At 42.2% G+C, this 16,009-nt stretch overlaps 1 protein-coding gene across 4 annotated transcripts in view; it reads right to left on the bottom strand.

The window, feature by feature from the left end:
- Zcwpw1 (zinc finger, CW type with PWWP domain 1) overlaps positions 1-15,778 on the bottom strand; it is a 35,465-nt gene extending 19,687 nt beyond the window's left edge. Inside the window, exons 1-7 of one of the 4 annotated variants that reach the window (XM_030254625.1) lie at positions 15,367-15,778; positions 7,390-7,444; positions 6,119-6,363; positions 4,962-5,037; positions 3,334-3,427; positions 2,792-2,949; positions 1,839-1,961 (exon numbers count right to left, since the gene is read on the bottom strand). In XM_030254625.1, the coding sequence (XP_030110485.1) occupies positions 1,839-1,961; positions 2,792-2,949; positions 3,334-3,427; positions 4,962-5,037; positions 6,119-6,363; positions 7,390-7,417 (724 nt within the window). In that variant the 5' untranslated portion in view covers positions 7,418-7,444; positions 15,367-15,778. Of the gene's footprint in view, positions 1-1,838; positions 1,962-2,791; positions 2,950-3,333; positions 3,428-4,961; positions 5,038-6,118; positions 6,364-7,389; positions 7,445-14,989; positions 15,201-15,366 lie in introns of those variants that run through there. The other 3 variants (NM_001360023.1, XM_006504585.3, NM_001005426.2) reach the window with 3 other exon arrangements.
- Between the last annotated feature and the right edge of the window lie 231 nt (positions 15,779-16,009).

Genomic DNA, 16,009 nt, shown 5'->3' with positions numbered 1-16,009 from the left:
AAGAGGGAGGGGAAGCTGGGATTGGGATGTAGAGAAAATAAACAAACCACTGTAACAGGAAAAAAATCTATTTAGCTCTTCCCTTTGAGTGATTTCAGTCCTACCCAAGTTGACTGCCTAAAGACATCACACTCCCAGCTCCTTCTCTATGTGTATCAAGTCTGGGTTTCCTACCATGCCTAGTCTTTCTAGAGGGCCTCTCCAAGAACACGCAAGCCAATTTATGCTTTTAAAATAACAATTATGTAAATACAAGGATGGGGAGAAGACTCAGTCAGTAAAGTACTTCTCATTGTGAGCTCAGGCTCAATGTCCAGAACCTACGGGAAAAGAGATGAAAAAAAAAAAAAAAAAAAAAGAAGATGATCACTGGGCTAGTGAGACAACTCAGCAGGTAAGGGAACCTGGCACGAGCCTAACTATCTGTTTGATCCCTGAGACCCATATGGTGGAGAGAACCAACTCTTACAAGTTGTCCTGTGACCTCCATATGTGTCAAGAGCACACACACACACACACACACACATACACACTCATTCATTAAAAATTCTGGAAATATTTGTAATCAGCACTGGGGAGATGGGGGCAAGTAGATTTCTGCCGTTCACTGGCCTGCCAACCTAAGCCTATTTTATGGGTTCCAGGCTAATGAGAGTCCCAAGATCTCAAAAAAACAAAAACAAAAACAAATGACAGTTCCTGGGGAACAACAGTTGAGGTTGCCTTCTGGCCTACACATATATGATTGTGTATGTATCTACACACGTGAACAAATACAACATGAATACACATATGTACACACACAAAGAAAAAACTAAACTATGTACATATAGACACATCATCAGACACTAGCTAAATTTTATTTCACTGATTCTTATACTAAGCATTCTAGGTTGTTGTTTATTTTTGCGACATGATCTCAGTATGTATCTTTGGCTGTCTGGGGCTCACTGCGTAGACCATGCTGGCTGTGAACTCACACAGAATCACCTGCCTCTGCCTCCCAAAAACTGAAGTTAAAGGTATAAGCCACCACACCCAGCCCAGTTCATCCTTTCTTTTTTGTTTTGTTTTGTTGTTATTTTGTTTTATCATTGTATGTGTGGATGTGGGAACATGCATGCTGTATGAAAATGCAAGCATGTGCATGCCGCAGCATGTGTGTGGAGGTCAAAAGACAACTACACTGTGCCTTCTACCTTCTTTGAGACGGTCTCTCATTTTTTCCCCTCCTGTATATGCCAGGCTAAGCTTATGGCTACTTAGCTTAAGGAGATTCTCCTGTCTCCACCTCCTATCTCCCTGAGGCATCTCTTCATTTACATATGTGTGTGCTATTGCATCCAGGTCTGAGTTCCAGGGATCTTAATGCCAGCTCTTAACCAACTCTAGCCTGCCAATCACCTTGACCAACCTATACAGCAGCCATCACTAAGACCCTGATGGCTTATCGATTGCGATGTACTTGAACATTTTCAAATCTTGATCCTCTGACTTGTCTGTGTGTTTGCTGCCATGACTGGGTACTCTCTCTTTCATGAAATTCTCCCTTCACCTGACACCATTCCACCACCCTCTCCTAACTATCTGATCCACTGCTAAGCCAACCTTAGTTTCCTTCTGGACACCATCTAACACACCAGGTGCAGAATGTGGATTCTGTGAATAAATACCCAAATAGATGAAGTCTTTCTGCTTCGTCCTCTTTCCTTATCTCCTAAGAAGCAACTGTGCAAGATAAATAACAGTTTTGTGGCTTCCTTTAACATCCCATGTACTGCATATCTCCTCCATCTTGAATTTTCAGCTCAAGTTTCTCCACACTCAGCTGAGCTCACCAAAACCACTCTCCTCTTCCTTCTGGGGACCTCTGATCTGAGACTGATCCTGAATCACTATCTTCTGTTTCTCCTTCAGACTGCACTCACGGCCATCTTGGATCTTCTCCATTTTCTCATCTTCTGGAAAAACAAAACGAATCACTGTGAGGTGGGAGATGTGAGAATGTCTTCAGACAATAAAAACCAGGGAAAGAGTCACCAGGAAGCCCCAAGCCTGGGGCAGGAAGTTGTAGGCTGCTTAGTGTACCATTTTCTAATTTCTTGAAGAAGTACTTGAACCAGGGTTCAAAGGAGGACTGACTTGGGCTATGTGGAAGCCACAGTAGAAAGAGAGAACTGACCCCCAAAAATTGTTCTCTGACCTCCACACATGAACTATGGCATGTACATGTCCTACTCTAACGATAACATTTTTAAAGGTTTAAAGGATATCTGGGATCTAGAGAGAGGACCCGACTTTTGGCTTCCAGGGCCCACTTTTGGCAACTCACAACCACCTGTAACTGTAACTCCAGGGGACCCAACATCCTCTTCTGGCTTCCATATGTACCCACATATACATGGTATACACTCACACAGACACACACACACATAGATAAATAGAAAATGAACCTTTGGGAACTGCAACCCTATAGGTGGAACAACAATATGAACTAACCAGTACCCTGGAGCTCTTGACTCTAGCTGCATATGTATCACAAGATGGCCTAGTCGGCCATCACTGCAAAGAAAGGCCCATTGGACTTGCAAACTTTATATGCCCCAGTACAGGGGAACCCCAGGGCCAAAAAGGGGGAGTGGGTGGGTAGGGGATGGGGGGGTGGGTATGGCGGACTTTTGGGATAGCATTGAAAATGTAAACGAGGAAAATACCTAATAAAAAATTAAAAAAATAAATAAAAAAATAAAAGAAAATGAACCTTTTTAAAAACCCATATGATGATACTTACCAGCTTTCTTCTTTTGTTTGCTTAAAGAGAGTCTATTAAATTTCTTCTTAGAGGGTTCAGTAACTGGCTGGCCTAGCTTAGATGTCCCCATCTCAGAATTCACTTCCTCTTCTAAAGAAGATGCAATCTTTGGAGTATCAGGAGTTATTACCTTCTCTCTGAAATGATATTGTTTAAATAAAAAGTCTTCAGAGAGACACTTGCCATGCCAAGTCTTTGAAAAAGAAACCAGGGGTTAAAAGCAAAACAGGACTTCTAGACTTGAGTCAGGAGAGGTAGCTCTGTGGTACAGTGTGCACTAGAAACAGCTCAATCCCCAGAAGACACATAGAAGTGCCAGGCCTCCTAAGGTCTCCTGAGGTCATTTTATCCAACTCCTTGCCTGTTTCCTTCCCAACTCAAAGAGGCATCTTCCCTGAGCTAAGAGAAATCAATATACTATAACATAATGAATGACTACATAGACAGACAGAAAGACAGGACACCATTTACCAGTGTTATGTCCACCCTGTGTTCAGCCTGTCTCTCTGGAATAAACTTACGGATCAGCATCTTTCTTATCAGTTGCAGGAGGAACAATGCCCGGTTCTTCATCCAATTTGGTAGGTCTGATGTGTTGGACACAGGAAGAAGTCTCTGCAAAATTAAGGCCAGACCCTAGCCCTTCCAAAATCAAGTATTACACGTAGAGAAGAAACATGGAAAGATAAAGCAGCGTTCTAGTTGGATACCTGACCCCTGTGCTTAGAAGAGACTACTTCTGGCATCTTGTCATAGAATAGAACTTAAAATCATTCAAATTCAGGAAAAACTAAAAATCTGTATCTTTCTGCAAGCTATATTTATCTTATCTTCCCCCCAAACTCCTTTTAAGAGAAGAAGTACACCTACAGATAGCTAGGAAACCATTCTCCTTAGTCACATGACCTGTTAGAAAAATCCTCTGAGCCTACATAACAGCCCTTTTACTCTAAAAATCAAACCTAGGGCTGGAGGGAGAAACAGCTCAGTCAATAGAGTGTTTGCCTTACAGGTATGAGGACCTCAGTTCAATCCTTAGAACCCATGTAAAATCAAAACCAAACAAATGAAGTGTGGTGGCATGTACTGAGGAGACTGGGGCAGGAAGATCCTTGTGACTCCCCAAAGCCTAGACTACAGGAACTGGTTGGGATCCAGGCCACAGAGTGACACTGACTCAAAATACAAGGCAGAGCCTGAGGAGTGACAACTGAGGGTGACTTCTGGCCCTAATTCACATGAGCAGACACATGCATCAGTACACGTTCACATGCACACCTGCATACGTTAACAGAGACAAACATACATGAGCCTGTGCATACATTTAAATGTAGACACTAAATAAATACTAATAAAAACCAAATCCATAGCCGAGCAGTGGTGGCGCACGCCTTTAATCCCAGCACTCGGGAGGCAGAGGCAGGTGGATTTCTGAGTTCGAACCAAGCCTGGTCTACAGAGTGAGTTCCAGGAGAGCCAGGGCTACACAGAGAAACCCTGTCTCAAAAAAAAAAAAAAAAAAACAAAAAAAACAAAAAACAAAAAAAAACAAAAAAAACAAAAAAACAAAACCACACCCCAAACCCATAAAAAGAAATAACACAATATTAAAAATATATAAACCTTGGCCCCATAAGACAGCTCAGTGCCTGAAAACCTGAGTTCAATCCCCAAGACCCACTTAGTAGAAGGAGGCAAGCAATGTCTGCAAGCTGTCCTCTCACCTGTACACATAAACCATAGCATGGCTCGAGCACGTACACACACACAAAACACACACACGCACAAAACACAACAAAAATAAATAAAATGTAATTTAAATACACATACAGATCTATACACATAAAATACATTCTCCAAACCTGGGGAATATTATCTTTTCTAAGTAGATTGCAAACATCTGAGTAAATTAAAATTGCATTTGAAAAACTCAGGTGAGGCTGTGTTGATTCTAAAGTTAGCATCATCTACTTTTCCCAAAGTCTTCTTTCACTTTTCTCTAACATGGTTCATCTACAGGTTAAATATTTCAAGTATCATTTAGTATTTTCTCAGGAAGACAGCAGAGGAAGAAGCTGTGGGACTTATACTACCCCTTAGATGACAGCCACTCTGTCTAATGAAGCCCTTTCTTCACGCCAGGCCATACCCAAGCACTCCTGCAGGGACTTCTGTAGTACAATCTGGAAAATCTCCTCAAATTCTGCACTGGTAAGAGTTCTTTCCTACAGAGACAAGAGTAAGAAAGGAGAATTGTTTGTCTTTTCACAGTTTCTCACTTCTGACAAGTCAGGGGAGCCTTGCTTACACGAAGTAGTAAATGAACAAAACTACAGGTTTTAAGTCAACAGGAGTCCATAAAGTTTACCCAGAGCTCCTGGGGATAGAGGGGCAGCAAATGGAAACTGTTTATAAACTCTCTGTCCATTCCTGCTCTCATCTTTGTCCCACTCTTATCCCATTATTTCTAGCTAAATGCTCTCATCAAAACATTCTGGCATTGCAGCATGGTGGCGCACATCTGTAATCTCAAAACTAGGAAGACAGAGGCAGAAGAATCAGGAATTCAAGGCCAGTCTTGACTACATAGCAAGTTCACGGTCATCTTGAGCTACGCGGGACTCCATGTTAAGAATTAATGCCCACTTCATACATTAGCACAGAGACACATGAGTCTGTCATACACTTAAACTGACTTCAACCCTTGTAAAGCTAAGGCAAGAGAATTACCATTAGTTCTAGGCCATCATGGGGCTACAAAGCAAGACCTAAGCCAGCCTTTGCTACAAGATTCTGTCTCAAAACCAAAAGTGGCTTTGTTGCTCTGTGTTTTGTTTTTGTTTATGTTTATGTTTTTCAGAGTAAGATGAACAGTGGCAGAACATGCCTGTAACCCCAGCTGTTCAGAAAGGATGCTGTGGTGAAATAACTGCAATTCCAGAGCCAGCCCAGGAAATAGAGAAAAGACCTCTCTCAAAATTCACAACAAACAAACAAAAAAATGGGTATGGTGGAACAGACATTTAATCCCAGCAGCTGGGAGACCAAGGCAGGCAGATATCTTTGAGTTCAATGCCAGCCTGATCTACATAAGAAGTCCTAGGCCAGCCAGGACTAAAAGATCCTAGGGCTGAAAGTGTAGCTCAGTAATAGGGCACCTACCTACCATGCACGGGGACATGGGTTCATTTGTCCTAAACATACACACAAAAATTTCCCAACACAAAAAGATTCTATTTATGTGGCTTATCCAGGAAACAGAGGAAGTGAGACTGTCCCACTGGAATCCATCAGTGTGACCCTGACCTTTCCTTTCTTCTTGGCTGGCTGGTCCTGAGCCTTTAGCTTTCTCTCCTGGCCCCTGTTTGGACCATGCTCTGTGGTTGGTTTCTGCTCCTTCTTTAAGCTGGCTTTGAGCAGGCTTGGCTTGGTCTCTGCCTCTGGAGAACTGGTCCCTGGGGCGTCCTCCTTCCATGAGCTGGGCTGAGGTTTCTCGCTATGTAATTTTTGTGTAGGTGGAGCAAAGGTTTTCTTTGTTCCCTTTTCGTATTCTGAAAAAAAAATTGCAATTGAAATTTAGGAAATCCAGAGTCTAACAGAGATTTCTGAACACTGCCCATGACGTAGTCAAGTTGGAATTAAATAGAAGGAGCTTTTAACAAATCTGTATTTCTCTGTCCCTCCCTGCATATTCTACTCCTCTAGCCCTGAGATTACTTTAAAGCAGTTTGGAGAACCATAAATTTGTTATTTGACAAGATTATTTGGTTCTAACATACTCCAGATTTGGTACCAGTAATTCAAATGATTGATACAAGTATGTAGAAAAGTGAATTATTCAAGTGTGAATTGTTTTTTTTAAATAGGCCCATTTTAACTTCATGAAAATATGTTTAAAAAAACGATTGAATACTTAGAAATGACTCAAGACTTAATCTTTTTTTAAATCTATTTTAACTGATCAAAATGCATACAGAAATGTCTCCAAACTAAACAAACCACAATAAAGTTCCCAAGACCAAGTCTGATGCCATCTCCCCTATGAAAATGATACTGACCCCACCAGCTATGAATGATAGTCTATTTCCTCTGAGTGCCTTTAACACTTTGTACTTCTCTAGTGGCATTCAGCATATTTAACTTTATAAACACTTAAATGTGTTTTCTCCCTGCGAATTCATTCATACATTTTCTGAGCATGGCTGGGTTTTTTTAAGGAATACTTAGTCTTTTTTTTTTTTTTTTTAATGTGAATGTGTGTGAACTTTGTACATGCGGGTACCCATGGAGGCCTGGGGCATCTAATCCCCTGGAGCTGAAGGTACAGGCAGTTGTGGGCCACCTGATGTGGGTGCTGGGAACCATCCCCGGGTCCTCTTAACCACTGAGCTATCTCTTTCGTCCCATCAGGGCTGCTTCTAACCCATACCTACTTCACTCAATGCAACTGGCACCACAGTAATTTGAACAGCATGAACAGAAAGCATGTGACCAGAATCCCCCTCTGAAGGAAAGGATGAAAAGAAGGGAAAGAGAAGAGAAATATACTAAGAGAACCTCTCTCATCCTTGGCTCACCTTTGTGAGTCTGTAATGCTGCCATCATTCAGTTCAGAAACTATACTTTCTGTGCCTGTTAGAAGAAAAGAAATTGTTATTACTTTGGTTAAATATAATTTAAACTTTCCTTTCTCCCTGTCTTCTTGAATTTAAATTTGTCTATGACGCTGGACAATACTTCTGCCTTCTTCGCTCTAATTCTACTACCATAGCAGCACTAATTACATGACTGGGCATACAGAGAATCAAATTACCATGCTTATTTTTAAAGCATCAACTCTTGGGTTTATATTTTGGCCGTACTGGGATTTAAACTTGGGCCTCTGTACATGCTAGCCAGGCAAACACTTTACCACTTAGCTATATTTCAGCCCTTTTTCATTTAAGACAAGGTCTCCGTAAGTTGTCAAGGCCTGCCTTTAATTTTTTTGTAATCCTTGAACTCGCTCTGTAACCCAGAGCAAGCTTTGAACTTGAAATCCTCTTGCCTCAGTCACCCAAATAACTGGGATTACAGGTCTGAGACACTGGCCGCAGCATTTTGAATACCTGGACTTATACCTGACATATGGCGGGCACTTTAACTAGATGGACATGCTAGCAGCAGCGATGGAAGCATAGGTAGTATTGGACCAGTGCTAACAGGGCATGATCAGGGCTGGGAGTTAAGAAAAGCGCCCCTCATTTCACAAAGTTCCCCCAAATATTAAGGAAACAAATAACCTGGCAATTCTCCAACCTAAGTCAGAGGTCCCTATACATAGGAATGTTTTTTCTTTTTTCCATTATTTGAATGTTCAGGCCAAAAATATTTCCCAGATACTGGATTCTACCAAATGTACCTCAGAAATATATGGTAACCAGAAAGGGTGCCCAAAGAACTTAGCATCTTCTCTCCTACTCTTCTACTTTGACATGATGAGAACATCTTTGACTGTCACAGCTCATCCTTAGGAATGTACTCTCAGTTGTTCTACACTAAATCAATGTTTTATTCTCACTTGCGACTAAAATGGCTGACACATATTAAGTACAAACTATGTTCTTGACCATGTAGGCATTTAATTCTAAGAGCAAATCTATGAGACAGATCCCAAGGCGTTAGGTCTCATCCATTAGGTCACAAGATGTGTGCAAAATGCACTGGCCACATTAAGCTAAATACAAAGTGTTTTTAAATTATTCTTTGGCATTTTCCCACTCCCTTTCATGTATATATGCACACACGTATACAAGTAATTGAGGCTTGCTGTTCTGAAGCAATTACTGTTCCTCTAGAGTAAGGAGCATATTTTCACACCATTTGCCTCTTTAATTCATCATTGCTAGTCCCCACATATATTTACACTTAAAAAGGCAAGGCTGCTGGGTGGTGGTGGCGCATGCCTTTAATTCCAGCACTTGGGAGACAGAGGCAGGTGGATTTCTGAGTTTGAGGCCAGCCTGGCCTATAAAGTGAGTTCCAGGGCAGCCAGGGCTACACAGAGAAATCCTGTCTCAAATAATAATAATAATAATAAATAAAAAAGGCAAGGAGCTAGGCAGTGGTAGTGCACATCTTTAATCCCTGCACTTGGAAGGCAGAAGCAGATGAAACTCTGAATTCAAGGCCAGCCTGGTATACAAGTGAGTTTCAGGACAGCCAAGACTACACAGAGAAACCTTGTCTCTAAAAACCAAAAGAAAACTACAAAAAGAGCCGGGCAGTAGTGGCGCACACCTTTAATCTCAGCACATGGGAGGCAGAGGCAGGCAGATTTCTGAGTTTGAGGCCAGCCTGGTCTACAGAGTGAGTTCCAGGACAGCCAGGGCTACACAGAAAAACCCTGTCTCAAAAAACAAAACAACAACAACAACAAAAAAACACACACACACACACACACACACACAAAAAGAAAATGGAAAAACATTAAAACAACTTGTTCTTTTTTTCTTATAGTCCTGAATAAAAGCTAAAAATTGAATAAAAGGGAGCAAAATGAGTACGAATTTGGCCACATAGGACAAACTTTTCTTCTCCCAACTCCATAGTTCCAAACAGATCATAAGAAGTGCCTGGGAAAGGGGAAAAGGCAAAGTGAAAACTCCGTGAGTTTGATGTGACATTTTGTTATTTAAAGTGCAAGCTTACATAACAGATTATATATTCATAAACTAGTCCTGAAAATATAAAGACCTGATCAAAATGTCTCTGAGGAGCAGATCTAGGTAGTTACAGAGTGTATGTATGAAGCTTGTCACTGTACTCTACTCTGATGTACTTGCATACACACATACACACACAAAAATTAAAGGCTATAAACTGTTTCAATACATAAAAAGAATAATCTCCGAAAACTGCAAACCTTCAAATATTTAGTTTCAAAACCTATTTAAACCTATACACATCTCCTAGGCTAATGTGTTTCTGGAGCTTCAACTAACTAGGGAGAATTGTAGGATTCTCCCTAGTTAGTTGAAGAATGCTTGTGGCTCTTCCAGAGAACACAACCAGCACCCACATTACGCAACTAACAATTGCCTGCTACTTCAGCTCCAGGAGATTGGGCTCTCTTCTGGCCTCTGCAATCACTGCACTCAAATGTACACAGCCACACAGAGAGAGACACATACATGTATACATATATAAGCAAAAAAAGAATCACAGCAGGGCACGGTGGGGCACACCTTTAATCCCAGCACTCAGGAGGGAGAGACAAGTGGATCTCGGACTTGGAGACCAACCTGGTCTACAGAGAGAGTTCTACAACATCCAGGGCTACATGGAAAAATTCTGCCTCAAAAAAATAAAAAATAAAATAAAAAAATTAAAAAAATAAAAAGAAAGCCGGGCGGTGGTGGCGCACGCCTTTGATCCCAGCACTTGGGAGGCAGAGGCAGGTGGATTTCTGAGTTCGAGGCCAGCCTGGTCTACAAAGTGAGTTCCAGGACAGCCAGGGCTACACAGAGAAACCCTGTCTCGAAAAAACAAAAAACAAAAAACAAAAAACAAAAACAAAAACAAAAAGAAACAAAAAATGACTGATAAGGCAGGTATAATGGCACACATTTTAATCCTAGCTCTTGGAAAGCAGAGGTGGAAATATCACTGTGAGTTCCACAATAGTGTGGTGCAAATTCCAAGCCAGCCAGAGCTGCAAGAGTACAACCCCTCTCCCTGCCCGGCCCCTCAGGCACACACACATACATACATACATACATACATACATACACACACACATACACAGAGAGAGAGAGAGAGAGAGAGAGAGTAAAGAAAAAAGCAATAGTTCAGCAGTTAAGAGCATTTGTTGTTCCTGCAAAGAACTAAGATTCAGTTCCCAGTACCCACATGGTGGTTTATAACCATCTATAACTCCAGTCCAGGGGATCAGATTCTCTTCTCGGACCTTGGAAGGTACCAAGTACACAAACGGTACTCATTCATAACATTTACAAATAAAATGAATAAATCTAATTAAATTTTTTGTTAAAAAAAAGTAAGAAAAAAGAAAGAAAATGTTATGTGTTATTGCACTATTACATGAATAAGTCATAGCAAATCTATAAAAAGAGTTACATAACAAAGAGTTTCCTTTAATCTAAAGTGGAAATGTGATGAATATTACTTTCAAAAATAGAGAAGAGAAAGCCAGGAAGTCACTTTCTGATGAACCAAGCTGCTGATCCATTTGATATGAATTTTCTTCTTCTACAATAACAAGTATTAAAAACCTGATTCAGGAGGCTAGAGAGAGAGAGAGAGAGAGAGAGAGAGATGGCTCAGAGATTAAGAACACTGGCTGCTCTTCCAGAGGCCCTGAGTTCAATTTCCAGTAATTATATGGTGCCCTCTTTTGGCCTGCAGGCATACATGCAGGCAGAATATTGTATACAAAAAAAATAATAATAATAATTCTTTTCTTTAAAAAAAAAAAGCTGATTCAGAGGAGAAAATACTAGTTAATAAGTATGCAAAATACCAACTTGCATTTTTCTGTATATTAGAGTATGAAGGCAGGCCTTGATGATAGGAAGTCTAACAGTCTAACATTCTTCTTTCTTTTTCTTTTTTTTTTTTTTTTTCTTTTTGGAGGCAGGGTCTCTCAGTGATCCTGTACCTTGACATTTTAGATACACTGGCTGCTCAACAAGCCCCCAGGATCCAACTGTCTCCACCTCCCAGGACTGAGGTCACAGACCCACCGCATCTTGTCCAGTTTTTATGTGGTATTGGGGATCCTTATGCGTAGGTATTTACTTGTTGAGTTACCTCCCTAGTCTCCATTTCTCTTTTCTCTCAGATGAAAAGGAGGCAGGGAGGGAAAGAGAAAAAAAACATAGGCATCCCAGCTGCAAAGATAGCTCTGAGGTTAAGGGCAAGTGCTTGCTGCTCTCCTCTGCTAAGATGGGAATAAGAAAGAGTAGTTGGAGTGAATATGATTGAAATGCACAATATGCATGTACAAATGTGTCATAATGAAACCATTATTACATATAACATGTACTTATGAATTTAAAAATGTTTATAAATAAAAGTTCTAAATAGACCTGCTGCAGTGAAGTAATTTAATTCAGTGCTGCCAACATTTGTCAAAAAGCATTAATTATCCACCTTATGACTAGGTAATTATTCCCTCTTTAAAAAAAAAAAAAAAGATTGATTGATTGATTGATTGATTATCTATGTTCTATCTGATGGCCAGAAGAGGGCATCAGATCCCATTACAGATGGTTGTGAACCACCATGTATTTGCTGGAAATTGAACTCAGGAGCCCTGGAAGAGCAGCCAGTGCTCTTAACCTCTGAGCTATCTCTCCAGCCCTATTCCCTCTTTAAAAAAAATTATTTATTTAATGTATATGAGTACACTGTAGCTATATAGATGGTTGTGAGCCTTCATGTGGTTGTTGGGAATTGAATTTAGGACCTCTGCTCGCTCCGGTCAGACCTGCTTGCTCCAGAATAGGGCATCAGATCTCATTACAGGTGGTTGTGAGCCACCATGTGGTTGCTGGGATTTGAACTCAGGACCTTTGGAAGAAGAGTCAGTGCTCCTACCTGCATGAGCCATCTCTCCAGCCCCCCCCCCAATTCCCTCTTTATACTGATAAAGAAAAGTAAATCCTTCAGTATATCTATTATCATAGACTCTAAGTTTCTAAAAATCATAAAAACTATATTTAATAACAGCGTTCAGGAGGCAGGATTTAGAGTTCAAATTTGATGGCTACATAGCAAGACCCTACCATTTAAAAAAAAAAAAAAAACACAACAAGGGCTGGAGAGAGCACTGACTGCTCTTGTGAAGGTCCTGAGTTCAAATCCCAGCAACCACATGGTGGCTCACAACCATCTGTAATGAGATCTGATGCCCTCTTCTAGTGCATCTGAAGACAACTACAGTGTACTTAGATATAATAATAAATAAGTCTTTAAAAAAAGAAAAAAAAAAAAAAAGCTGGGCAGTGGTGGCGCATGCCTTTAATCCCAGCACTTGGGAGGCAGAGGCAGGCAGATTTCTGAATTCAAGGCCAGCCTGATCTACTGAGTGAGTTCCAGGACAGCCAGGCTACACAGAGAAACCCTGTCTCAAAAAACCAAAATAAATAAATAAATAAAAGCAAAAACAAAAACAAGCAAACAAAACTTTTCAATCACTTTTAAGCTAGGATAGTGAGCCATGTCTAAATTTCAATCGTGGGAATGTTCTAGTTTGAGAACTACAGAAAAACCCTGCAGTCCCTCCAAAACAAAAACAAAAGCAAATATAGACACACACAAAGCCTCCTATATTTCAGAATATAGTTTAACACAACCAGGGGTTCACGGCTATACTCACAGCACTTAAGAGACTGAAGGAAGTTTGTTGCTTCAACTTTGAGTTCAGTCTGGGCTACAACGTGACCTTGAAAACAGCCAGGGATACAGACAAGACTCTGTCTCAGAAAATAAACAAATAAGCAATAGATAGGTGGCTAAATAGATAGATAGACAGACAGGCAAACAAACAAACAAATGAATAAATGAATAAATGCTTACAGATAATTCAGTGGGTAGGGGTGCTTGCCCCCAAGCCTAATGATCTGAAACTGATCTCAGATCCCACTTGATTGGCAGGGATGGACAGACAGGATGACACAACATGGACAGGATGACCTCTGGCCTCCCCATGCTCTACAGCATGTGCACAAACACACACATCCAACAAACAACAAATAAATAAGGGTGATAAAACTTTTAAAAAATATAAATTCACTTAAAAATTTCCTGTCCTGGGCCCTGGCAGTGGTGGTGCATGGCAGCACTGTGTAGGCAGAGGGGAGGGGGACTGACTGAGGAGCTGGTGAGATGGTTCAAGAATTAAGAGCACTGGCTTCCAGGGGTGCCTGTAACCACATGATGGCTCACAACTATCTATAAAGGGATCTGATGCTCTCTTCTGGCCTGCAGGTGTACATGCAGACTGAGCATTCACACATAAAAAAATGATGATGATGATGATAATGATAGAATAAATGAAAATTTCATTCCCTTTAATACGGAATTGATGGCTTTTTGACATTGCCTAATAGCCTATGAACTCCTGCCTATTCTCATGTTTTACCTGTTTTTAAGTTCACTTTGTGAGCACGCATCTGTGTTCTGCAGACCTTTTAAACGTTTAACAAGGAAAACAAGGAAAGAAATAAAGAAAGAATCAAAGAAAGAAAGATGTTCTACCTACCCTCACCAGATTTACTCTCAGAAGGAACTACCCAAACGAGACTTCCCACAGAACATTACAAATAAAATTCACAGTAAAGTGTATTGGCTCGGGGCGCGGTGGGGTGGGGGTTGGGGGAGGTGGTGGAAGAAACCCCGAAGATGTGTGGTCACCTGTGAGCAAAACAGTTTCTTTCGTGACATTAAATGTCATTTCTAAGCCGGGCGTGGTGGCGCACGCACTCGGGAGGCAGATTTCTGAGTTCGAGGCCAGCCTGGTCTACAAAGTGAGTTCCAGGACAGCCAGGGCTACACAGAGAAACCCTGTCTCGGAAAAAAAAAAAAAAAAAGTCATTTCTATCCTTGACCGCAATCTCTGGATCGCTCCCGCTCCCCCCAACCCCCGTGTCCCGACCTCAGGCTGCCCTCGGGGATGCTCTTGCTTCGAGGACCTTGTGCCCTAGGCCTTCGCAGGGCGGGCGCGCGTCCTTTCTGCTTACAGATAGCAAGATGCGGGGCCATGTATACTGAACCCCACAGCGGAGGGGAGGCCTTTGAGTGGTCTTCTACTTTTCCTCTCTCTTTACCAATTCTCTCCGCGACGGCCATTAAAAGCAGAGATCTCACCCAGGCAAACAACCCTCGCCTCCCCTCAGAGCGTCAAGTAACGCTTCGCTACTCTCCCGGACCAAGAACGCCACCATGGAAGCCTCTTCCCCTTTGCTCCCGCTCAGCCTCGCTGTCCCACAACGCCTCATTTCCCTCCGCAATACTGGGTTATTTTTTGTTGTTGTTGTTCTGAAGATTAGCGATTCTGAAGAGCAGGGGCTAAGGTCCGCTGTGGCTCCGAAGAGAAAATTTCTCCTCAGCCAACAGGTACCGAGAGTCACCACAACTAACACTTTCCTCTGCAGTCGCATAAAAGACAACTACCTTCTGGGGCGACGAGGACCTAAAGGTGAAGCGCAGCTAACGCTGTCGCAGCCATTCCGCACATCCCTTCCACCTCGAGCAACTTTTCCCGCCACCAGGAGAAGGCGCGAGGACACGGACAAATTCCGCCCCCAAGCGGCGTGCGCTCAGGTGCTGCGCGTGCGCAGTTGGAAGTTGCTTCTGCGTCTGCGCAGCCGGAGTAGCCCGCCATCTTAAGAACGAAAGCCTAGTGAAACTACAAGTTCCATAATCCTCGCTGACATCTTTAGTTCCGCGCCCCCCCCCCCATAATATCCTGCGAAGCGCCCTAGGCACTTCATTCTTATCTCTGCCTCAAATCGCTTTCTCTTTCCTGTTTTCGTGCTATCACTCCCTACCTTTTAGTTGTCGTCACCCTCTTAAATTTTGAAACCATCTTGAGCTCCCCCCTTGCCTCTACAGTGCTCTTTCCTGACAAATAGTCTGTGGACTGGGAAACTCCGCCAGCCATCAGTCTGAGGATTCTGCATAGAATCAGTGCTTCCCATTGGCCGAAACAGGAGCCCAAACAGGTCGATACCCTTTCCCGCCCACATTCGCGGTGTGTCTAGCTGCAGGGATAATGCTGTAAAATCCGCAACGCTAGCGGGTGGCGCTGAGGGACCGATACGCAGGCGCTGCACTATGGCAGCGGCGTCCGAGGCCTGACGTAGGTGTAGGGAGGAGAGGAAGGCGTAGTTCTCTAGATGTTTGTCCCTGGTGGAAGGAGGAGGGCCGCTTGAACAACTGGGCCATTTCAGGGGAAGAGGAGTTTGGACAATCTCGATGTTTTAGTACTTGTTTGTTTTCAATTCAGAAAATATATTAAATAATATATTGCATTTTATTGATAACAGTTCTTGAGACAATGGTCTCGATTCCTTAGCCTACTTTATCATCCTCTCCTCAGGTTCTCCTAAGTCCTAATTCTAATGAGATAGGCTGGGGGCGGGGGGAAGGGGTGGGGAAAAGACCAGCGATCGCTCATGAATAATTCATGAG

Source organism: Mus musculus, chromosome 5 (genome assembly GCF_000001635.26).
Source record: "Mus musculus strain C57BL/6J chromosome 5, GRCm38.p6 C57BL/6J".
NCBI lineage: Eukaryota > Metazoa > Chordata > Mammalia > Rodentia > Muridae > Mus > Mus musculus.
This window is presented reverse-complemented; position numbering and strand designations above follow the sequence as displayed.